The 24,627-nt window shown below is 43.7% G+C and overlaps 1 protein-coding gene across 2 annotated transcripts in view; it reads left to right on the top strand.

Annotated features, from left to right (window-relative positions):
• Positions 1-24,627, top strand: part of LOC311279971 (HEAT repeat-containing protein 5B-like) — a 42,027-nt gene that overhangs the window by 12,258 nt on the left and 5,142 nt on the right. For both annotated transcript variants that reach the window (XM_084391821.1, XM_084391820.1), the window contains exons 11-30: positions 352-463; positions 1,528-1,680; positions 1,770-1,869; positions 2,628-2,901; positions 3,853-4,028; positions 5,049-5,154; positions 5,248-5,438; positions 6,559-6,718; positions 7,416-7,605; positions 8,880-9,049; positions 10,132-10,279; positions 10,792-10,971; positions 11,695-11,955; positions 13,209-13,390; positions 13,490-13,558; positions 16,016-16,192; positions 17,111-17,351; positions 19,192-19,416; positions 19,498-19,625; positions 22,243-22,378. In XM_084391821.1, the coding sequence (XP_084247947.1) occupies positions 352-463; positions 1,528-1,680; positions 1,770-1,869; positions 2,628-2,901; positions 3,853-4,028; positions 5,049-5,154; positions 5,248-5,438; positions 6,559-6,718; positions 7,416-7,605; positions 8,880-9,049; positions 10,132-10,279; positions 10,792-10,971; positions 11,695-11,955; positions 13,209-13,390; positions 13,490-13,558; positions 16,016-16,192; positions 17,111-17,351; positions 19,192-19,416; positions 19,498-19,625; positions 22,243-22,378 (3,379 nt within the window). The remainder of the gene's footprint in view (positions 1-351; positions 464-1,527; positions 1,681-1,769; positions 1,870-2,627; positions 2,902-3,852; positions 4,029-5,048; positions 5,155-5,247; positions 5,439-6,558; positions 6,719-7,415; positions 7,606-8,879; positions 9,050-10,131; positions 10,280-10,791; positions 10,972-11,694; positions 11,956-13,208; positions 13,391-13,489; positions 13,559-16,015; positions 16,193-17,110; positions 17,352-19,191; positions 19,417-19,497; positions 19,626-22,242; positions 22,379-24,627) is intronic.

Below are 24,627 nucleotides of genomic sequence, written 5' to 3' on the forward strand. Positions count from 1 at the left end.
AGTCTCAGTCTCCACTGCCTCTCCTCCCGATCCCAGTCTGAGTCTCCACTGCCTCTCCTCCCGATCCCAGTCTGAGTCTCCACTGCCTCTCCTCCCGATCCCAGTCTGAGTCTCCACTGCCTCTCCTCCCGATCCCAGTCTGAGTCTCCACTGCCTCCCCTCCCGATCCCAGTCTGAGTCTATACATATTGTTGCATTTTTGTATTGCGATTATATTGTTACACCTCTAATGTTTAGTATTAGAAGAATGTGTATTCGTGAAGAAATAGAAGCTGCTATCACAGACTCCTGTAGAGAAGCACCTGTATCTGAGTGCTGTAACAGAGCCTGACTGTGAGTGGTGTGTTTCAGATGGTGGTGAGTATAGCTGAGGATCTGCTGCGATCGGCAGCACAGAACAGCCGTCTGTCTCTCCAGCGGACTCAAGCCGGCTGGCTGCTGTTAGGAGCTCTTATGACCTTAGGTGAGTCCAGCAACCAGATCCCCTCATCACATAAGCTCTTAACATTGGCTCTTGCATCCATGTGTTCAGCGTTCCAGCTGTAAACGTGTACGGGATGAAGGATGTATATAATCCTGCTTATTACACGGCTACTTGCCACATTATAGGGTCTTTCGCACCAGAGGAACCTTTTCATAGTTCCTAGAACTATTAGAGGAAGTTCCCGGATGTCGGCGTGTTCGCACCGCAGGAACTAGGAACGATTTTAGCTCTAGGAACTCCTTTGGAGGAACTAATTTACTCCTCCTCCAGAGTCGGTCTAAACCAGCACTATAGGAACCATCCGTGACATTAGTGTTCGCTGATTGGCCGAATGTACGCAAAGACCAGCACTCGCTTTTTAAAAAAGCCATGTAAACACAGATTATAGCCTACATATTTACTCCAGAAACTAACTCTACGAACATGGAAAACAGTGATAGATGGACCTCTTAATCTTTACGCTGAGGAGAAAATCCAACAGAACTTTGAGGAGACCAAGAGAAACCTGATTATGTATTTCTGCTCAGCAACACTGGATATCAACCACACGGCATACGCTAATAACTTTTCATTACTGTCCACTTTCTATGTATAACAGTTCTGTCTAATAACGTATTAGAAAGGACTGTTAGACAGATCGTAAACTAATGAACACGGAGAATGCGAGCGCTGTTTGTTTGCTCAGGCTCTTGCGTTCTCAGCGCCGTCAAAATAAGTCACAACAACGAGCGCAGTTTACGTCACTTCAGAGTTCCTACTGGCGGTGCGGATGCAACGTATATATGCAGTGCTCTTGCAGATAGACTCCGCCCACACACCTTTCTGATTGGCTGTTATTTATTTTGTCCCATCTCGAAGTCATGTTGCATCAGATGTGGACAAACTGATGTCACTGGAATCTTATTGCATCGCGTCTAATTAGAATACGGTGTGAAGCATCTCTCCTGAAATATGAAGAGGCTCAGAAGCACAGTGTGTTTCTGGCCTAATAGCATTTACATGATGGCAGTAATATATGCAGTCGTGTTGTTTCATCTCCTCAGGACCGGCTTTAGTGCGTTACCACCTGCCCAAGATGCTGCTGCTGTGGCGTAACGTGTTCCCTCGCTCCCAGAAGGAGCTGGAGGCGGAGAAGGCCAGAGGAGACTCCTTCAGCTGGCAGGTGATGCTGGAGGGCCGCGCCGGAGCCCTGTGCGGTAAAACACCTCGCATCATCCCTGCATGGCTTTCTCTGCTCTGTTTATCACACGCATCAGGAAAACATCATGTTTCTGCTTCCTCACAGCCATGCGCAGCTTTGTGGCCCATTGTCCAGAGCTGCTGACGGAGGACGTGATCCGCAGACTGATGACGCCCATCGAGTGCGCCATGACCATGATGTCCCAGTGAGTGTGATGCAGTGCAGGATTTACAGTAAAGACATGCCGGTGCCTGTGCTCAGCACTGTTTCTGTTAGTTTGAAGGAAAATCAGCAAGGCTGTGTGTTAAATTGATCAAAAGTGACCGTTTATAATGTCACAAAAGATTCTATTTCAAATAATTGCTGTTCTCTTGAATATTCTACTCATCAAAGAATCCTGAAAAATAAAAATGTATGACCGTTTCCAGACAAATCTGTAGCAGCACAACAGTTTTCAACATTGAGCATTGCAGAGACTCCACCCACACACTCTTCTGATTGGCTGTGATTTATGATTGATTTAGTTTGCGAGTGCAGTGTGCTTGCAGAGAGACTCCGCCCACATGTAATCATAAATGTTTCTTGAGCATCAAATCATCTTGTTAGAATGATTTCTGAAGGATCATGTGACACTGAAGACGAGTAATGATGCTGAAAATTCAGGAATAAATTATACTTTACTATATATTCACATAAAAAACAGCTCTTAAATTGTAATCATATTTCACAGTTTTAACTGTCTTTTTGATCAAATAAATGCAGCCTTGGTGAGCAGAAGAGCCTCTTTAAAAGCATTAACAAATCTCACAGACCCCACTGTACCTTAAACATCAAATTTGTTCTGACTGGCTGTGATTTTTGTATCTTCAGACTGTATTTTTGCTGTGTTTGAGTGAGGACTGATAAATGACTTGATTATATTTTCCACAGTACAGTGTGTTTGAGTGTAGTGTTGTGTCGCAGTGTTCCTGCAGTGATCAAGGTTCACGGAGCTCATCTGAAGGCCAGCGCTGCCATGGTTCGCCTGCGACTCTACGATATACTGGCTCTGCTGCCGCCCAAGACTTACGAAGGCAGCTTTAACGCTCTCCTGCGCGAGCTGGTGGCCGAGTTCACGCTCACGGATAACTCCGCCAACACCACCACGTCTCTGCTGCGCTCGCTGTGCCATTACGACGACAGTGTGCTGATGGGCTCCTGGCTTCAGGAAACCGATCACAAGTCCATCGAGGATCAGGTGAGATGCAGAAGCCAGTGTCCTTCACTGCAGAAAATGCTTCTCTTACTTAGGATTTTGGTCTTGTTTCCAGTCCAAATATCTAACAATTCTTAAATCAAGATGCATTTACTAGATGAGTAAAATGACATAAGACATTATGTCCTGTTTTCTGGAGAATTTGTATAAATAATGTAAGTTCATGCTTAAAAAAGATAAATTATCTGCCAATAGGGTGAGAAAAATAATCGTGTGTCTGTTTGAATTAAGATTATTTTTCTTACCTCATTAGCAGATTATTTTGCCTTTTTTAAGCATGAACTTACATTATTTATATAAATTCTCCAGAAAATAGGACATAATGTCTTATGTCATTTTACTCATCTAGTAAATGCATCTTGATTTAAGAATTTTTTTATGTTTGGACTGGAAACAAGACAAAAATCCTAAGTAAGAGAAGCATTTTTTGCAGTAATCATTACCAAGAAGTTACAACATTTTTTTATATTCTAATAAATAATATTTGTAGTGGATGTGCTGCTTTTGAACACTTTTCCTGAGGCATGCTGTGTTTTGATGTTTTAATGTTTGATTAGCGCATGATAACAGCAGAACTCGTGGCCTGAGGAAATATTTTCACGCAAATAATGATCAATAATGTACATTAAGGCCTATCTGTTTCCATTAAAAAATATAAAGCAATTAAAAATACTGTTTGGCCAGTGGAAAAGATTGAGATAAACTTTCTCTGAATTGTATTTTATACTATTTGATTGATTTATTCAAAAACAAGGCAAGGATCGGCTACTAAATGATTATCAATGTAATGTGACGCACATCCGTATCTCATATTTTCCTAATGTCTTCTACCGTTAAACATGGCATCACGTGGATGAATATGCATATGCAAATGATATGCAGATGAGGATATGATTCTAAATGGTTCCCCTGGTGTGTGTGTGTGTCCCTCAGCTTCAGCCGAACAGTGCGTCGGGCAGCGGCGCGCTGGAACACGACCCGTCCTCCATATACCTGCGTGTTCCTGTGGGCGAGGCCGTGCCCGGTCCACTCCCGCTCGGCGTGTCCGTGATCGACGCTTCCGTCGCCCTGTTCGGGGTCGTGTTTCCTCACGTCTCCTTCAAACACAGGTGCGTTCATTCACTGTGCTCATACTGTTTTTTTTAAATATATACATTCATGCGTGTGTTTATGTATACAAAATAATTACACACAGTACACACACATAAGTAAACACAAACTTTTATTTTGGATGCGATTAATCACGATTAATCATTGCCCAGCACTAGTTTTTAACTATCACATCTTTAAAACAATTCACTAGATCCATGTGCTGAGTCATAATCGAAGCAGAGAAATAATATTATCATGGGTAATGGAGGTGAGGCAAGCTGCTGGCACACATTAGTTTACAAAAACTCTTGAAATCTTAAAAGTAATAGTGCCAGATTTCTTAGTTTTTGTCCTATGAGAGTGCATTATGCAATGACAGTTTTACTTTCTCTTTCTTTCTGTATTTCATGTGACATTTTGGGTAACGCATATGTAGTAAGTCTAGCTGTATATTAAAGATCAGACACACTACCATTCAAAAGTTTGTAGTCAGTAAGATTATTTTAAAAATAAATTAATATTCTTAATCAAGGACACATTAAATTGGTCAAAAGTGACAGTAAAGACATTTTATAATGTTACAAAAGATTCTATTTCAAATAAATGCCGTTCTTTTGAACTTTCTATTCATCAAAGAATCCTAAAAAAAAATAGCAAATCATATTAGAGTGATTTGTGAAGGATCATGTGACACTGAAGACTGGAGTAATGATGCTTTGATCACAGGAATAAATTACACTTTACTGTATATTCACATTATAATAATTTATAACAGCTGATTTGCATGATTATAATATTTCACTGTTTCTACAGTATTTTTGATAAAATAAATGTAGCCTTGATGAGCGGAAGAGACTCTTTTAAAAACATTAAATCAATTTAAATTGTTCCACACTTTTGAGCGGTAGCATATGTTCTGCTAGGCTGTGATTAAGTTGCTTCAACAATGTCTGGGTCGGATGAGATCGTAGCATTACCGTTCCTCTCGTTTCACAGCATTGCTTGGGATTTATCTCATGTCCTGTTGTCTATTCCAGGTTGCAAATGCTGGATCACTTTGCCGAATGCATTAAACAAGCTAAAGGAGTCCGTCAACAGGCCGTCCAGCTAAACATCTTCACTGCAGTGCTGAGCGCTCTCAAGGTTTCAGAAGTGTTGTGTAGTTCATAAACCTACAGTAGAGTAGTTTAAGAGTAGCAATGATGATTGTTGATGGGCTTGTGTGTGTTTGTGCAGGGTCTGGCTGAGAACAAGAGCAGTCTGGGTCCAGAAGAGGTGCGTAAGTCGGCTCTGGCGCTGGTGATGGGCGCGCTGGACAACCCAAACCCAATCCTGCGCTGCGCGGCGGGCGAGGCTCTGGGACGCATGGCACAGGTCGTCGGAGAAGCGTCCTTCATCGCCCGGATGGCACAGCACAGCTTCGACAAGTATGCACAACTTCAGCAGCGATGGCGATACCACAGCGGAAGACAACATTTCTTGAGTTGCTCCAATTCAAATTGATACAGGCTCCTTAAAAGTCTTACATTTTAGTTTGATCCAATTTAAGGTCATAAAAAGTCTTAAATATCTGAAATGGTACAAGAAAAGTCTTAATTATCATTTCAAGAGGTCTTAAATTTGGAGAGGAAAAAACAGGAATAGCGATAATAACGATTATTAAACTTCAGAAGGCTATGATTTAAATGAATGCGAGCTCTGCATGCTGGGCTTTTGTTCCTTCGGACAAGTAAATTAGTCGTTCAAAAAATAGGATCTTTAAATATAATTTATTCTGAAGCAATATTCCCATTTAGTGTTCTATCAGCTTTTACATATTTAAATTTGCTTATTTGTGATATTTACCTCAAGGAGGTAAAGGTTTTTATCACCTAATCTTAAATTAAACTTATATTTTCATTATCTTTCATTTCAAGTTCTTAAATGTGATCTATAGATTAAATTAGAATAAGACACTGATTGGCTGTTACCAATCAAATCTTTTACACTGACAAATTACAACTGCATTAAATAATGTTATGAGATTGCTTAAAAATTATTATTATTTTTTAGAAATGTTGGAAAGAATGATTCTTTTAAACACGAATCTAAACCACCAGTAGGTGGCGGCGGGTGACCGCCTTAATGAGTGAGTCATTGATTCAAACGATTCGTTCAAACGGCTGAATCATTCAAGAGTAAGGCAGTTGTTTTTAAATTGAATCTTTGACTCAACCGATTCGTTCAAAACGGTGAATCATTCAGTGATTAAAACACGGTTGAGTGTTGCTGTGAGATGCGTCTATAGGGTTCTGCTGTGATCTTTGATTGGAACTATTTTCGCTGCTGAAACGGAACAAGAATTTGGTGATTCCCTAGTTATCTTTTTGTTATATCTTTTTCATCTTCATGATGCCTAATAAAGTAGTGTTTATAAGCGCAGCCGCATTGATTACAGAGGGAAATGGGGTCACAACTGTATTTCTGCTGTTCCATACTTTTGTTTGTTTGTTTGTTTGTTGTTGTTTCTTCATGTTTATGTTATTCTGTGTCTGCTCCTCTGCACAGGCTGAAGTCGGCGCGTGACGTGGTGTCCAGGACGGGTCACTCTCTGGCGTTAGGATGCCTGCACCGTTACGTGGGCGGCATCGGGTCGGGCCAGCACCTCAAGACTAGCGTTAGCATCCTGCTAGCCTTAGCTCAAGACGCCACGTGTCACGAGGTCCAGGTGAGTGGAGCTTCTGGTTTAGTGCGCTCTGATGAGCAGTGTTGTGTAACTCGTTACAAATAACTTGAGTTACGTAATCAGATTACTTTTTCAAGTAACTAGCAAAGTAACGCATTACTTTTAAAATTTACAACAAAATATGTTACTTTCTGAAATAAGTAATCCTAGTTACTTTGTTTTCCCATTTATTGACTGACAGCTCTCCTGTACTTATGACAAATGTGCGCGTGTGTGTGTGCGTGTGTGTGTGTGTGTGTGTTTGTGTAAACATGATGGTTATTTTAGTTCTGGACTAAATGTGAGCATTTACTCGTCTCACTTTCACAATAAAAGATTAAATATTCCTCAAAATGAATAAAATCTGTGAAATACAGAATCAGAATACTATTCAAACCTCCAATAACTAAATATGTTAAATAAAATATAATTTTTATGCATTTAATCTCACTTTGACCAGTGTACCAATGCACCTCTGACCTTCGATGATTTAGTTAAACCATAAGCAAAAATGACTAGATTTTGATTGGTAAAGTAAGTGTTAAACTTTTTTCTCCTGCGTCCTATTCTTCTGTTATCCAGAATAACAGCAGCTGAAAGGTTTGTTTGAGCGGTAACGCAATTAGTTACTTTTTAAGGGAGTAACGCAGTATTGTAATTGTCAGAGTACCTCTGCTGATGAGCTGCTGTGGTGTTTCAGACGTGGGCGCTGCACTCTCTGGCTCTGATCGTGGACTCCAGCGGGCCGATGTACCGGGGCTATGTGGAGCCCACGCTGTCTCTGGTGCTGACGCTGCTGCTCACGGTGCCGCCCTCACACACAGAGGTGCATCAGTGTCTGGGCCGCTGTCTCGGGGCGCTCATCACCACCGTCGGCCCAGAACTACAGGGTATACAGTTATAGCATTTGTGCTTGAAACATGTCTGTGTTTCCTCAATATACTCACAGCAAAGTTTTTCTTTCTTCACTTAGGGGTAAAAAAACGTTTTGAAATACCTTTGCAGCGAAATTCTGTTAGCAAACATCATGACTCCGCCCCAATATTCTGTTAGCAAACATCATGACTCCGCCCCAATATTCTGTTAGCAAACATCATGACTCCGCCCCAATATTCTGTTAGCAAACATCATGACTCCGCCCACAATTTTGATAGCAAACATCATGACTCCGCCCACAATTATGTTAGCAAACATCATAACTCCGCCCCAAAATTCTGTAGTAAACATCATGACTCCGCCCACAATTATGTTAGCAAACATCATGACTCCGCCCCAAAATTCTGTTAGCAAACATCATGACTCCGCCCCAATATTCTGTTAGCAAACATCATGACTCCGCCCACAATTTTGATAGCAAACATCATGACTCCGCCCACAATTATGTTAGCAAACTTCATGACTCCGCCCCAAAATTCTGTAGCAAACATCATGACTCTGCCCAAAATTCTGTTAGCAAACATCATGACTCTGCCCACAATTTTGTTAGCAAACATCATGACTCCACCCACAATTATGTTAGCAAACATCATGACTCCGCTCCAAAATTGTGTAGTAAATATCATGACTCCACCCATGATTCTGTTAGCAAACATCATGACTCCACCCACAATTATGTTAGCAAACATCATGACTCCGCTCCAAAATTGTGTAGTAAATATCATGACTCCACCCATGATTCTGTTAGCAAACATCATGACTCCGCCCATAATTCTTTTAGCAAACATCATGACTCCGCCCATATTTTTTTAGCAAACATCATGACTCTGCCCATAATTTTTTTAGCAAACATCATGACTCCGCCCCCAAAATTCTGTAGTAAACGTCACGACTCCCATCATGACTCCGCCCCTAATTCTTTTAGCAAACATCATGTCTCCGCCCCCAAAACGCTGTAGTAAACGTCACGACTCCGCCCACAAATCTCTTAGCGAATTCTGTTTACAATTTCTACTGGTTTATCTAGTCTGTCGCTCATCACCTACTGCTCAATATATTTAACAGAATGCTGATTTCCTTTCCCATTCATAACAGGGGATGTGCACACTGGATGTGTTATTAAATCTGCTAAAAGATAATTCACAAATGATGTGACGCATGTCGAGCGAGTGAAACACACATCTGCATCTCGAGCCCTGGCTCACTCCTCACTCTGGTTATCCCGCAGGTAACGGCAGCAGCGTGTCGACGATCCGCTCGTCGTGTCTGGTGGGCTGTGCCATCATGCAGGATCACTCGGACTCTCTGGTGCAGGCGGCGGCCATCTCGTGTCTCCAGCAGCTGCATATGTTCGCGCCGCGACACGTCAACCTGTCCAGCCTCGTGCCCTGCCTCTGTGTAACACCGCTTATCAGATATACCTCCACATTTACATTCAGCATCTACACAAACCTGAATATTACAGGAGTAGTTCACTTCAGAATCAAAACTTTCTGATTATTTACTCTCTCCCACCTCATGCAAGATATTCATGTCTTTCTTTCTTCAGTGGAAAAGAATTGAAGGTTTTTGAGGAGATCATTCCAGGATGTTCCTCCATATAGTGTCTTCAATGGGGTCCAACGGGTCGAAGGTCCAGATGTGAGTTTCAGTGCAGCTTCAAAGTCTCGACACGATCCAGTCGAGGAATAAGAGTCTTATCTAGACAAACCAGCGGACATTTTATAACAAATTCAACATTTATATACTTTTAACCACAAATGCTGGTCTTGCACTAGCTGTGATGCGACACACATTCCGTAATCAGGTTGAAAGGTCAAGTGTGTTCCGGTTCAGAAATGTAGAGTAGGGCGAAAAACTCATTTTCTTCTCCAACTTCAAAATCATCCGACATCGTTGTTTACCTTTTATTTTTGTATTTTTATTTTGTAAATGCGTTTGACTCAGTCTTTGCACATTCGCTTAGTAAACACTAGATCTGTTCTTCCTCCTACTCGCTTGACCTTTCAACCTGATTACGTAATGTGTGTCGCATCACAGCGAGTGCAAGACCAGCATTTGTGGTTAAAAGTATATAAATGTTTATTTTGTTGTAAAATGTCCGCTGGTTTGTCTAGATAAGACTCTTATTCCTCGGCTGGATCGTGTCGAGACTTTGAAGCTGCACTGAAACTCACATCTGGACCTTCGACCCGTTGGACCCCATTGAAGACACTATATGGAGGAACATCCTGGAATGATTTCCTCAAAAACCTTCATTTCTTTTCCACTGAAGAAAGAAAGACATGAACATCTTGGATGACGAGGGGGGGAGTAAATCATCAGGACATTTTAATTTAATTAGATGTGGAGGAGAGTACATTTTGATTCTGAAGTGAACTATTCCTTTAAATGTGCAAAAATTAGTGTATGGAGTATGGATTTTTGCACAGTCTGTAGTTTGGTGCTGGTGAGTGACGTGTGTGTGTGTGTGTGTGCAGGTGCATCTGTGCAGCTCTCACCTGCTGTTACGGCGGGCCGCTGTGGCGTGTCTCCGTCAGCTGGCTCAGCGAGAGGCTCCTGAGGTGTGTGAATACGCCATGAGTCTCGCCAGGAGGGCTGGAGACGCCAAAGACAACTCCACCATCAGTACGTCACACTCTCCGTCACATTCACTGCATTTATCTGCTCCAATCCCAGCGCAACAACCTCTGCCATGGGCTGTTCTGTATGGGATGAAGTTAGTTTAGTTAGTTTGTTTTTGAGTTCATATTTTTCTGCTTGTCTGCACAAGGTAAGCTGTTTTATTAATAAGTTGTGTGAGTGTGTGTGTGTGTGTGTGTGTGTGTGTGTGTGTGTGTGTGTGGAAGGCTAAACCGGCGAAATGAAAGTCTCAAAATCCAAATGAATCAAATAGGATCGACTCGAAACGGGTCAATGAATGCACGCGTGTCACCTGACCTGATCCACAAATTTTGTGGATTTTGAGAAAATGGAAGAAAAAAAATGGATTTTGAGACTTTAATTTCGCCGGTTTAGCTTTGCATTATATTATATAGCTCTGCAATGCAATAAAAAGCATATTTTCCATGTTAATGAGTCGATACGCTACGAGTGTCAGTAGAGTTTGTATTTCTGTGACCGTGTCATTGCTCCTCCAGATCTGAACATCACAGAGACTGGGCTGGAAGGTGTTCTGTTCGGGATGCTGGACCGGGAGACGGATCGGAAGTTGTGCTCGGACATTCACGACACATTGGGTCACATGCTCTCGTCTCTGGCTGTCGGGAAACTTCCTCACTGGCTCAAACTCTGCAAAGATGTGCTGGCAGCGACTACAGGTGACAAACACACACTGTGTGAACTTTTACAGTTTTAAATGTCCTTTTAATGTTCGATGGTTGAAGGGTGAGTAGAATAATGTAATCTCATTGTGACACTTTTTTAACGTATTGCGTTCATAGAGCGAGCCTTTCACTGATTGTTTACAGTTTAACGGAAGTTACACCCATAATTCGCGCAAAGCGTCATGGGACGCAGGAACAAGGTGGATAGAAGCACGCAACATCCAGTTGGTGAAGCTCGTTCACTCTCATTGGCTATCATGGGAATCACGTCAGCCTGATCTACAGTCGTAAATATCAAACGTGTTTGGGATCGTGCAGGCTTCGCTGCAATCGAGAGCAGTAAAATAATCGTGATGACAGCACACAATTGAGGATATTTTGGACAAAAAGTTGTTTGCATCAAGCATCGAATCGGGCCAGACACTCCGAGCACTTGGGGGTGCAAGTCGGGTGCAAAATTGGGTTTAAAGTCCCCCTGTGGTGAAAATCCAGCTTTTAATGTTGTTTATGTGTCTATGTGGTGTTTTTAATATGCTTTAAGACAAAGAATGTGTAAATTCATAAGTCGACAGCATTGCTGAGTATTTCCTCCTTAAAACCTCCTTATAATCAGAGAAACTACAGTGTGCTTGTGTAAAGAGATGAGCAGTGCACTATTAACCCAGCTCATAGACTCTTGGATCTGTCGGTCCTCCTCATATGGTGGTCTTGTTGCAGAGGTCGGTGGGACTGTTGCATCTCAAAGCCGGCGGAAGGAGGACGACGACGACTCTGAGAAGAAGGATGAGATGGACGATGACATCATGTTCACGTCTCTGGGTCAGGATGAGAAGGCCAAGCCGTCCGTGGCGCCGCGCTGGGTCACGCGAGTGTTCGCTGCTGACTGCCTGTGCCGGATCATCCATCTGTGTGAGAATGCAGACAAGGCCCACTTCGACCTGGCAGCTGCACGGGTTGCCAAGACCAAAAACCCTGAAGGTAAATGTCTTAAGGTCTCGATATACTCACGGCAAGTTCTTCTTCGTTCTTTCCTTATGGGTAAAACTATATTTGAAATACCTTTGACTAATAAACTGTTACCGATCATCATGACTCCACCCACAATTCTGTTAGCGAACATCATGACTCCGCCCACAATTCTGTTAGCGGACATCCTGACTCCACCCACAATTCTGTTAGTGAACATCCTGACTCCGCCCACAATTCTGTTAGTGAACATCCTGACTCCGCCCACAATTCTGTTAGTGAACATCCTGACTCCGCCCACATTTAGGTGAATGAGTAAACATGAGCTGCTCTTTCCTCTCAGTAACAGAATAAACACACAATAACAATGAGAAAACAGCAGTTCAGAAAGCATCTGATCATAGTGATGTGGAGATGTTTGCTCCAGCTCTGAGCTTCAGATCTACAGTCACGTCACGTTTACTCATACAGCACTTTATACAGTAGATTGATTTAAAGCAGCAGCTTTACAGTATTAAACATGTAAAACAGTGTCAGTGTCTCTTTCAGTCAGAGTTACAGCTTCAGTTTCTACTATAAAGCGGCTCTCCAGTGTGTTCCTGTTTTTACTCGCGTCTGAACAGAAGAAATGGAGATTCACAGCGGGCCTTTTTTATTTTTGGTTGATCTTGATTTGGTTCTACTTGATGTGAAACAAAGTAATTTAGGTAATGACTTGTAAGGGTGGATTTCCTGCAGGGGTTCAGGCTGCAAGACTGCCGAATGACTAAAGAAACGTTGTCAGCAAGATGGTAGAAAACTGCACATTTCTTGTCTATTTCCACCCACTGCCACTTATACCAACAACAGAAATAAGCGCAGTTACGAGAGCTGAATCGACGATATTGTACTGCAGTAGGTAGCACTTCAAAGTCAATACTGAATCAGTTTGCACATCATTAGTAATTGAAAAGGTTTAATGACAAAATATGGTTATGGTTACACTTACAATAGTTACAAAATAGATGTATAAGATGATGATAACTTATATGCATATATGTAAAATGTTACCTGAGAGATAGATAGAGTGGGAGAGAGAGAGAAAGAGGAGGCAAAGAAAGAGAGACAGAGAATCAAAGAGACAGAGCAACAGTTACAATCTTCTTTTATCCCTGACTTGACCATGTGACTGAGACCCAAACGTGAGACGTTCAAACTGACCAATCAGAAAATGACATCTTGGATTATGTTCAGTCCCACAGACTCCAGTGTTGTGTCTTCCACAGGGGACTTCCTCGTGCTGCACTTGTGTGATCTGATCCGCATGGCGTTCATGGCAGCGACGGACCACAGCAACCAGCTGCGCATGGCAGGACTGCAGGCGCTCGAGGACATCATCAAGAAGTTCGCAGCGGTGCCGGAGCCCGAGTTCCCTGGTCATGTGATCCTGGAGCAGTATCAGGCCAACGTTAGTACAGTCATGTGACACGTTCAAATGTTTAATGTCAAATGAGGTGATGACTGGCACCCAGGATTGATCAAACCCGTGTCCTGATGTTGTGTTCAGGTTGGTGCCGCGCTCCGACCAGCCTTTTCCCCGGACACCCCTTCAGACATCACTGCTAAAGCCTGCCAGGTGAGCCTCACACTACACACACACCAGTCTGAACCTCACACTACACACACACACGCCAGTCTGAACCTCACACTACACACACACGCCAGTCTGAACCTCACACTACACACACACGCCAGTCTGAACCTCACACTACACACACGCCAGTCTGAACCTCACACTACACACACACGCCAGTCTGAACCTCACACTACACACACACGCCAGTCTGAACCTCACACTACACACACACGCCAGTCTGAACCTCACACTACACACACACGCCAGTCTGAACCTCACACTACACACACACGCCAGTCTGAACCTCACACTACACACACACGCCAGTCTGAACCTCACACTACACACACACGCCAGTCTGAACCTCACACTACACACACACGCCAGTCTGAACCTCACACTACACACACACGCCAGTCTGAACCTCACACTACACACACACGCCAGTCTGAACCTCACACTACACACACACGTTAGTCTGAACCTCACACTACACACACACGCCAGTCTGAACCTCACACTACACACACACACGCCAGTCTGAACCTCACACTACACACACACGTTAGTCTGAACCTCACACTACACACACACGTTAGTCTGAACCTCACACTACACACACACACGCCAGTCTGAACCTCACACTACACACACACGCCAGTCTGAACCTCACACTACACACACACGTTAGTCTGAACCTCACACTACACACACACGCCAGTCTGAACCTCACACTACACACACACGCCAGTCTGAACCTCACACTACACACACACGCCAGTCTGAACCTCACACTACACACACACGTTAGTCTGAACCTCACACTACACACACACGCCAGTCTGAACCTCACACTACACACACACACGCCAGTCTGAACCTCACACTACACACACACGCCAGTCTGAACCTCACACTACACACACACGTTAGTCTGAACCTCACACTACACACACACGCCAGTCTGAACCCTCTGATGCTCTTCGGACATTTTTTACCTAAAAATATGTTTTTTAGAATTTTCTTCTTCACCGGAATGGTACGAAACTTGGTAAAGGTTTTGGCACTTGCTGTGTGAACACAAAAAGATCACGGACATGATTTGAAAAGGTTAAATGGTCTTGTAAACAATAGTCACACTTGAGCTCCTCGCCGTCAAACATGAGCGCATTGGAAATGAATGGAGACGAGTTTCCTCTAGTGGAAGCATTTGGTACTGCAGCCGAACAACATCTCACTGAACGCTCATTTTTTTTGAGATATCAAGATCAAATTTGGAACACAACTTGTTTAGATTTATGGCCTTGATTTTCTTGCAATTTTAGAGTAAAACATGATTTTGAAAATATATATTTCATATAAAAATTGAAAAATAGTATTTTTGCAAATTTTTCATAACAATAACTTTTTCATTTTTTTCACTTCAGTAATAATCTGCCAAGTGTCGTCTTTGAAAAGAGATCAAACTTCAGTCTGTCGCTCTAAAGCGTTCAAGATTTACCACAGTTTAAGTTGGAAATTTAATTTTCATGCTCAAAAAGTGAATAAATGGATTATAAATACAGCGTAAATATAATTTAGTACCATAAAATCCCCTAAAAATACTAAATAATTATTGAACTAAAATATAGTACATTTATTTCATTGAAATAAAAATAATAATTTCGGTTATTTGACGGACACACGAAGAGCACCAGTCTTATGATGCTTTTCAGTGTTTTCCTTTTGCTTTGCAGAACTGTGAGCGTTCTTCATGTTTGTTTGACACAGACCTGTCAAGTCATCTTCATTTATACAGCGCTTTTAACAATGTAGATTGTTCCAAAGCAGCTTTACAGTGAAATTAGAGTAAAGTGTTTTGGCTTTACAGCAGCTCTAGAATAAAGTTATTGTCCAGCTAAAGTTAGTTTTGATTGATTCACTTCCGTTGCAACGATCATTAGTTATTAACTTAGGGGCCGCTAACACGACACCGTTTTAACAGAAAACTCTTAAGTTCTTTCTGCGCAAACTTCAAAAACACGAACCCGTGAGAACACTGATGGCGTGCACATGTGTATTATGAGTTCAGTCTATAGGTATATGTGTTTGAATATATGTCCGCAGGCGTGTAGTCCTTCCCTACAAACCAACCCTCAACAAACTACTTATCTGGCCTTAAAATTTATAATACAGAAATAATACCTGTGAGTGTTCTTCAGTGTTTGACTGCGTTTGACACAGGCCTGTGAGTGTTCTTCATGTTTGACACAGAACTGTGAGTGTTCTTCATGTTTGACACAGAACTGTGAGTGTTCTTCAGTGTTTGACACAGGCCTGTGAGTGTTCTTCATGTTTGACACAGACCTGTGAGTGTTCTTCAGTGTTTGACTGCGTTTGACACAGGCCTGTGAGCGTTCTTCATGTTTGACACAGACCTGTGAGCGCTCTTCACGTTCCCCTCTCCTGTGTGTGCAGGTGTGCAGTGCGTGGATAGGCAGTGGCGTGGTCAGTGACCTGAACGACCTGCGGCGCGTACACACTCTGCTGGTGTCGTCTCTGGACAAGCTTCAGGCCGGCAGATCCTCCAGCCAGCTGTACAGCGAGAGCGCCACCACCATGGAGAAGCTGGCAGTGCTGAAGGCCTGGGCCGAGGTGAAGACCCTGCAGTCCTGCTGTGTCTGATGGATAGCTTACACACTTCAGCAAGAAGAAGTCTTTTAGTATTATTTTACAAACGTCCTTCAAACATGTCTTTTTGCAGTCAAATCTTTAATGATTTTTATCAAGTAAATGTAAGAATAACTGGTAACACTTTATTTTACAGTGTCCTTGTTACATATATTACATGTACTTACCATAGTAATAACAGTAAATTATGCATAATTACATTCAACTAACCCTCAACCACATCCTAATCATGTAGTTACTTTATATTACTCAGCACTTAAATATATAATTACACTATCAATGACACCTTAAAAAAAAAATGTAACCGAATAACTTTTATATTGTTAATAATATTTCAAGATGACTGATGCAGCTTCTGTTTACTTGATTATCATACATCACTTTATAGAAAAATCATGAGTCATATTTAAGATCATGAGGCTTTTGAGGAAGGTTTATTTGTTCATCTCTCAAACATAATTGTATTGCACTGCATTATGTTCTAAATCTACAGAGCTTTGATCATAAAACTAAGCATTTAAATATCATCTTACTAAGACATACTGTATATGATATTTATATGCATTTTATGCAAGTATCTGCTGTACTGCTATAAAGATCTCACTGATTTACATTACAAGCATCAGAATTTCATCTTACCTTTTGTCCATATAAATATCAGCGTCTGCAGCAAACTGCTTAATTGTGCTCAGCAACTGATCAGTTTTTTCCTCCATATTCTCACTATGTATTAAATATGATAAAAACACACATGCAAAGTTGTACTTTAGATTTTGTCTGAAGGTTCAATGAACTGGTCCATTTAAAAATATATATATATTATTCTGACTATTATTTTAAATAAATTCGGTCATCATGATCATTGCCTCTGTGTGGTTCCAGGTGTTTGTGGTGGCTATGAAGATAAAGCAGGAGTGTGAATCTGGGCCGGCGCGAGCTGCTCCTCAGGCTGAGGATGATGATGATGATGATGAAGGAGGAGGAGATGTTCTTCCTCCAGACAGTCTGATGACGTTAGTTCAGCCGGAGCTGCCGTCTCTGAGCCGTCTGTGGCTGTCGGTGTTGAGGGATTATGCTCTGCTCACTCTCCCTGCTGAGTTCTCCAGCCAACTGCCGCCCGAAGGTACACACACATCAGCTCACTCAACACTTCAGCTCACTCAACACTTCAGCTGACTCAACACATCAGCTCACTCAACACATCAGCTCACTCAACACATCAGCTCACTCAACACTTCAGCTCACTCAACACATCAGCTCACTCAACACATCAGCTCACTCAACACTTCAGCTCACTCAACACATCAGCTCACTCAACACATCAGCTCACTCAACACTTCAGCTCACATCAGCTCACTCAACACATCAGCTCACTCAACACATCAGCTCACTCAACACATCAGCTCACTCAACACTTCAGCTCACTCAACACATCAGCTCACTCAACACATCAGCTCACTCAACACATCAGCTCACTCAACACATCAGCTCACATCAGCTCACTCAACACATCAGCTCACTCAACACATCAGCTCACTCAACACATCAGCTCACTCAACACATCAGCTCACTCAACACTTCAGCTCACTCAACACATCAGCTCACTCAACACATCAGCTCACTCAACACATCAGCTCACTCAACACATCAGCTCACTCAACACATCAGCTCACTCAACACATCAGCTCACTCAACACTTCAGCTCACTCAACACATCAGCTCACTCAACACATCAGCTCACTCAACACATCAGCTCACTCAACACATCAGCTCACTCAACACTTCAGCTCACTCAACACATCAGCTCACTCAACACATCAGCTCACTCACAGCTCACTCAACACATCAGCTCACTCAACACATCAGCTCACTCAACACATCAGCTCACATCAGCTCACTCACAGCTCACTCAACACATCAGCTCACTCAACACATCAGCTCACTCAACACATCAGCTCACATCAGCTCACTCAACACATCAGCTCACTCAACACATCAGCTCACTCAACACATCAGCTCACTCAACACATCAGCTCACTCAACACATCAGCTCACTCAACACATCAGCTCACTCAACACATCAGCTCACTCAACACATCAGCTCACTCAACACATCAGCTCACTCAACACATCAGCTCACTCAACACATCAGCTCACTCAACACATCAGCTCACTCAACACTTCAGCTCACTCAACACATCAGCTCACTCAACACATCAGCTCACTCAACACATCAGCTCACTCAACACATCAGCTCACTCAACACATCAGCTCACTCAACACATCAGCTCACTCAACACATCAGCTCACTCAACACATCAGCTCACTCAACACATCAGCTCACTCAACACATCAGCTCACTCAACACATCAGCTCACTCAACACATCAGCTCACTCAACACATCAGCTCACTCAACACATCAGCTCACTCAACACATCAGCTCACTCAACACATCAGCTCACTCAACACATCAGCTCACTCAACACATCAGCTCACTCAACACTTCAGCTCACTCAACACATCAGCTCACTCAACACATCAGCTCACTCAACACATCAGCTCACTCAACACATCAGCTCACTCAACACATCAGCTCACTCAACACATCAACACATCAGCTCACTCAACACATCAGCTCACTCAACACATCAGCTCACTCAACACATCAGCTCACTCAACACATCAGCTCACTCAACACATCAGCTCACTCAACACTTCAGCTCACTCAACACATCAGCTCACTCAACACTTCAGCTCACTCAACACATCAGCTCACTCAACACATCAGCTCACTCAACACTTCAGCTCACTCAACACCTGATCACATTCAAGAACAGAAATAGTCTGAAAGTCAGCAAGAAAGTGAAGTTGTGCTGGTCTTTTCGAATGGGCCTTTATTGTTGTACTTGCTCCATGTAAACCTGTGATAACCCTGTATTTCTCTTGATCTCTGATTGATCAGGAGGGGCGTTCTACACTCCTGAGACGATAGACACAGCCAGGCTTCACTACCGGAGCTCGTGGGCATCGGTCCTGCACGCCGAGGCTCTGTGGCTCAGTAGCACCGGCTTCGGCACGGCTGAGGACTCCACCGAGAGCAAGAGCGCCGCCATCACGGGACCGGCAGCTCCTGCGCCCGCCAGAAACACTGATGATCTGGTGAAGGACAGATTGCACCTTCTTCTGGGTAAATTATCTGCAAATGCATTTGGATTTTTCACATTTGCTCCCCCAGTGTGTAAAGTGCCGTTTTCTCACGTTGTTTCAGGCATCAGCATTGAGTTCCTGTGTTTCCCTCGGGCCGAGGAGCCCATAGAGGATGTGATGTCGTGTTTGCACGCGCTCTGCACGCTCATGGACTCGCCCAGCGCTCGCACACACATCGCAGAGGACCAGGTCAGCATCTGCTTCATGTGTTTTACTTCACACCGTAGTAAATAGGGATCGGTATCATTTGAATTTAAACAATTCTGATTTAGATTCTGCTTATCGATTCCTAATTTCGATTCCAATAAGGTTAAAGCGTAACTCTCGCCAAAATGCAACCTAGGCTCTTTTTGTTAAACTTTCGTTTAAAGCATAATTAGAATGGAAACGCCACTTTTAAGTTTGACCGTATTTTTGTTTTAGGTTAAATGCCTTGTGAATGGGAGTGAATGGGGCACTTTTATGATGGCATAAAAAATTGCTATTTTTAAAACACTAATGCGGCTCGACACAACATGAAACTGTGCTGAAGTCTCACCAGGGGCTCTACACATGAACTCCAGCACTGGGAACAGTGTTTGTGTACACAGAGTTTACTAAAGAGAAAGATTTTGATCAACTCACTGTGTTTCCGTCCGCCGGCGTTTTGACAGTCAAAAATAGTCTAAACTCATCAGCTCTTTTAAACCCACTACCTGCTCCCTTGACTCCCTCCCTACTCCACTCCTGAAGTCCTGCCTCCCCGTCTTATGCCCCTACCTCACTAACCTCTTCAACTCCTCACTGTCCCTTGGAACTGTCCCTTCTGCCTTCAAAAATGCTGCTGTCATCCCAATCCTTAAAAAATCTGGTCTGGATCCCTCCTCCCTCAACAACTACCGTCCAATATCCGACCTCCCCTTTCTGTCTAAAACCCTGGAACGTATAGTCACCTCACAACTACAATCCTATCTTCATGCCAATAACCAATTTGAACCTCTCCAATCTGGTTTTCGACCCCTCCACAGCACAGAAACTGCTCTCCTCAAAGTCCTCAACGACCTCCTCGCATCCGCTGACACCGGTTCCCTCAACATCCTTATCCTCCTCGACCTGAGTGCAGCCTTCGATACCGTGAGCCATAAAATCCTACTCACCAGACTCAAAGACCTCGGTATCGAAGGTACTGCACTCAGCTGGCTCTGCTCCTACCTTTCCAACAGATCCCACTTCATCTCTCTCCATAACCACACCTCTGCCACAGCCACAGTCACCCAAGGTGTTCCCCAAGGCTCCGTACTCGGCCCCCTCCTCTTCATCATCTACATCTTCCCCCTTGGTCAGATACTCAGCCACTTCAACCTGGACTTCCACTGTTATACCGATGACACCCAGATCTACCTCAGCACTAAATCCCCCCACAATCCTCCCCTCTCCCACATCAACACAACTTCCTCAAACTCGATAAAGCGATAAAACAGAATTCCTCCTCATAGGCACCAAATCTACACTCAGCAAAATCAATAACCCCACTCTCATCATCGACGGCACCATTGTCTTCCCATCTCCCCAGGCCCGCAACCTTGGCGTGATCTTTGATTCCACCCTCTCCCTTGAGCCCCATATCTGTCATGTCATTAAAACCTGCTTCTTTCATCTCTGCAACATCGCCAAAATCAGACCCTCTCTCACACCCCCAACTACTGAAAGAATCATTCATGCCTTCATCTCCTCCCGACTGGACTTCTGCAACTCACTTCTCCTTGGCATCAGCTCTACCTACATCAAACGACTCCAACTGGTCCAGAACGCAGCTGCCTGACTCATCACCCGCTCCAAATCCTGACTCCACATCACTCCAGTCCTAAAACAACTCCACTGGCTTCCTATCTCCCACCGGATCACCTACAAAATCCTGGTCCTCACCTACAAAACCCTTCACCATCTGGCCCCCTCATACCTCACTGACCTCCTCTCCTCCTACCAACCCTTGCGGTCCCTCAGATCCACCTCAGCCGGTCTCCTCTGCATCCACAAGTCCAACCTCTGCAGTTTTGGGGACAGAGCCTTCTCCAGGGCAGCCCCCAGGCTCTGGAACCCCCTCCCCCAAAAGATCTGCACCTCTGAGTCCCTCACCATCTTCCAGTCCCGCCTCAAGACCCATCTCTTTACCTCTGCCTATCCGTAGCCCTACGCCCCCTCCATTTTCATTTGTGTTTGATTCTTGTTTTGTTTTGTTTTGTTTTGTTTTGCATTGTTATTATTATCTACCTGCCCTGTAAAGCGACTTTGAGTTCGTGAAAAGCACTATACAAATTCAATTTATTATTATTTCTACGTCATTGCGCTATTTCTACATCATTACGCTATTTCTACGTCAGTGCACATGCGCAGTCCTTTCAGTTTTGTTTTCCAATCCGATCAAGTGTTCACATGTTCTCTGGATCTGATTAGAAAAGGAATAAACACCCCTTCCAATCGGATCGAAATCTCATTGGGATCGAGCTCATTCGGATCGGTTAAGGTGTTTACATGAAGGCTTTTCAGTCCGATTGAGCCGTCAATCCCATTACTAACGGATTATTTGGTTGCATGTAAACGTAACCAGTGACAAATGCTGTAATTATATTTAAATATCAGAAATGTGTTTAAAAATCACATCACCTTATTGAAAAAAATTATATTGCGGTATATTTTGATATTGAATTATTGTCTAGCCTTAAGTCGACTAGAAACATGTTTAGCCCACTGATCGAATGTGAAGTGTTTGTGACTGTCTTGAAGTGTGACTGTGTTTTGAAGTGTTTGTGACTGTGTTTTGCTGTAGCTGCTGGCTGTGGAGCTGCTGAACGTGCTTCACCGGCTCTTATTGACCCGTGACCCGCAGAGCATGCAGTTACAGGTGACGACGGTGGTGCAGAAGACCATCCGCGCCGCACAGGAGCACCTGCACCACATCAGGAGTGAGTCGACATCACATTCACATTCAGTTAAACAACCTGTGACGAATTACCTGCAGGCGTTAGGACTAACTAGCTCATCTGAAGGGTTATGAAGCAGTCTAGAAAATAAGAGTCTCCTAATCTTTTGCCTGATACTTCTATCCACCTTATTCCTGGTGATCTTACTGTGTTTTGAATTATGGGTGTTCCGGACCTCCATTCAAAAAGACTGAAACAAATCATTTCAAATCATAAGGTTGCCCTACAAAAAAAGCTGCAAATGTTCTCCCGGTTTAATTTACGATATATCCCACTAATAATTCACTGGAATGCACAAAGAATCTCTCGTTTTTCTCTTCAAATTCTCACGTCTCTTTCCAGGTTTGTTTAACAGGTAAATTTAATTTATTATTGGTCAAAATGATGTTAATCACTTTGAAATCGTGTCATGCAATGCTGAAGTTAATTGACATTTTTGGCAACAAGGCAACATATGTTACGTAATATATATATATATATATATATATATATAGATAGATAGATAGATAGATAGATAGATAGATAGATAGATTACTACAGTGATATTTAACCCGTCCGTTATTGCTGTGGAAAGACTCACGCTTTTGGGATTATTCATGGTCTGTTGTTGAAAGTACCTTGTTGATGCTTTTACACTTTTAAATTTCCTTTTAATGTTCGATGGTTGAAGGGTGAGTAGAATAATGTCATCTCATTGTTACACGGTTTTTATAAAAAAGGTATTATTGCATTCATAGAGCGAACCTTTCACTGATTGTTTACAGCTTAATGGAAGTTACACGCATAATTCGCACACAGTGTCATGGGGCACAGGAACAAGGTGTATTGGCCATTGTGTTTTGTCTCGAGGTTCCCTTTCGAGAACGTTATCTTCAACATTGCGTCAGCTATGATGCTGCGGGAACTCTTGTTGAAATCGTATAGGCTAACGCCAGCTTGGAACCGCTGGCCAATTGGCTCACGGGCAGTATAAAATGCACTGGCGCGACAATTGAGAACCAGGAGGGTTTTTGCTTGTGCTATTACGGGGACGAGGCCACGTTCCCCGGTTCTTTTCACGGACATGAGCTTCGGCCCCTCTCCGGCCGTCGCGGACTTCGGCGCTGCCGGGGATGAGGACTCTGTGTGTTCTCCAGGAGGAGCTCATCAGGGTCCTCGGCAAGGCTGTCAAGGAATTGGACTTGACGTGGAATGCTTCAGACGAGCCTACTAAGAGTAAGCTGGATTCCTGGTATTTCCAGTCGGGCCGCCGGAACCAGGCTGCTTCAAGGAGGACGACTCCGTGAAGTCGTGGTCTGCACCTCAATCGGCGCACGTGTCCACGCTGCCACCCAGGCCATCTTCTCCCACGTAGACGGGGCGGATCCCCACGGCTATGTGCCGTCGCCGCGCACCTGTGCCCGTCCTTTTATCTCGGGGCGCGGATCTCAGCCTGCCGTCCAAGTTGTGCAAGTTCACGGCTCATCTGGCTGACAAGGCCTACGCATCTCAGGTGAAGCAGCATCCGCTCTGCAGGCAAAGCTGCTGTGGTCCCTGGATGGCGGAGTCATGGATGATGGACATTGTGAAAGACCTGCGCGCTGCAACGGACTTCGCGCTCATGGCTACAAAGTGCTCCACCCAGGCCATTGGCCGCTCCATGGGCTTCATGGTCGTCCTAAACAGGTACCTGTGGTTAACACTAGCTGACCTGAAGGACGCGGACCATAAGACGCTCCTTAATGCTCCAATCACTCACAGAGCGTTTCTCTGAGGCGCAGAAGCGTGCGATGGCTTTGAGCCACGTGATGCCCCGCCACTCGTTCCAGACATTGTCGCGGTCTCGCTCTTTGTCGGATGTTCGCCGTAGGCAGTGGGACTGGGAAAGAAGCGTCAGGGACCACGGAGATCCCGCGCCGCTACTGTGTGCCTTCCTCGGCTACCTAACTAATACGGACAGATTTTACAAGCTGGATGTACCGTCTGTGGCGTCTCAAGTGCTTTCGGTGAGTTAATTCCTCACTCATGTATTGAGAAGACACTGCTGTTACCGCTGTTGCTGTTGACTCTGTGTATACTTTCATGCTCGAGTTCTTATTGTGTTGTGTCTGCCCTGGTTTCAGTGCACCCTTCACTTTCATTGTGTTTTATATACAAATTTTGATGGCATCGGAGCTGATGTTTCATTGGTCTAGCTTCGCCTATCAGATGCGAGCACTCCTAGCTGCGCGGCTATTGGCTGACTGTCTGTC

This window comes from Rutilus rutilus (genome assembly GCF_951802725.1).
Source record: "Rutilus rutilus genome assembly, chromosome: 20".
Taxonomy (NCBI): domain Eukaryota; kingdom Metazoa; phylum Chordata; class Actinopteri; order Cypriniformes; family Leuciscidae; genus Rutilus; species Rutilus rutilus.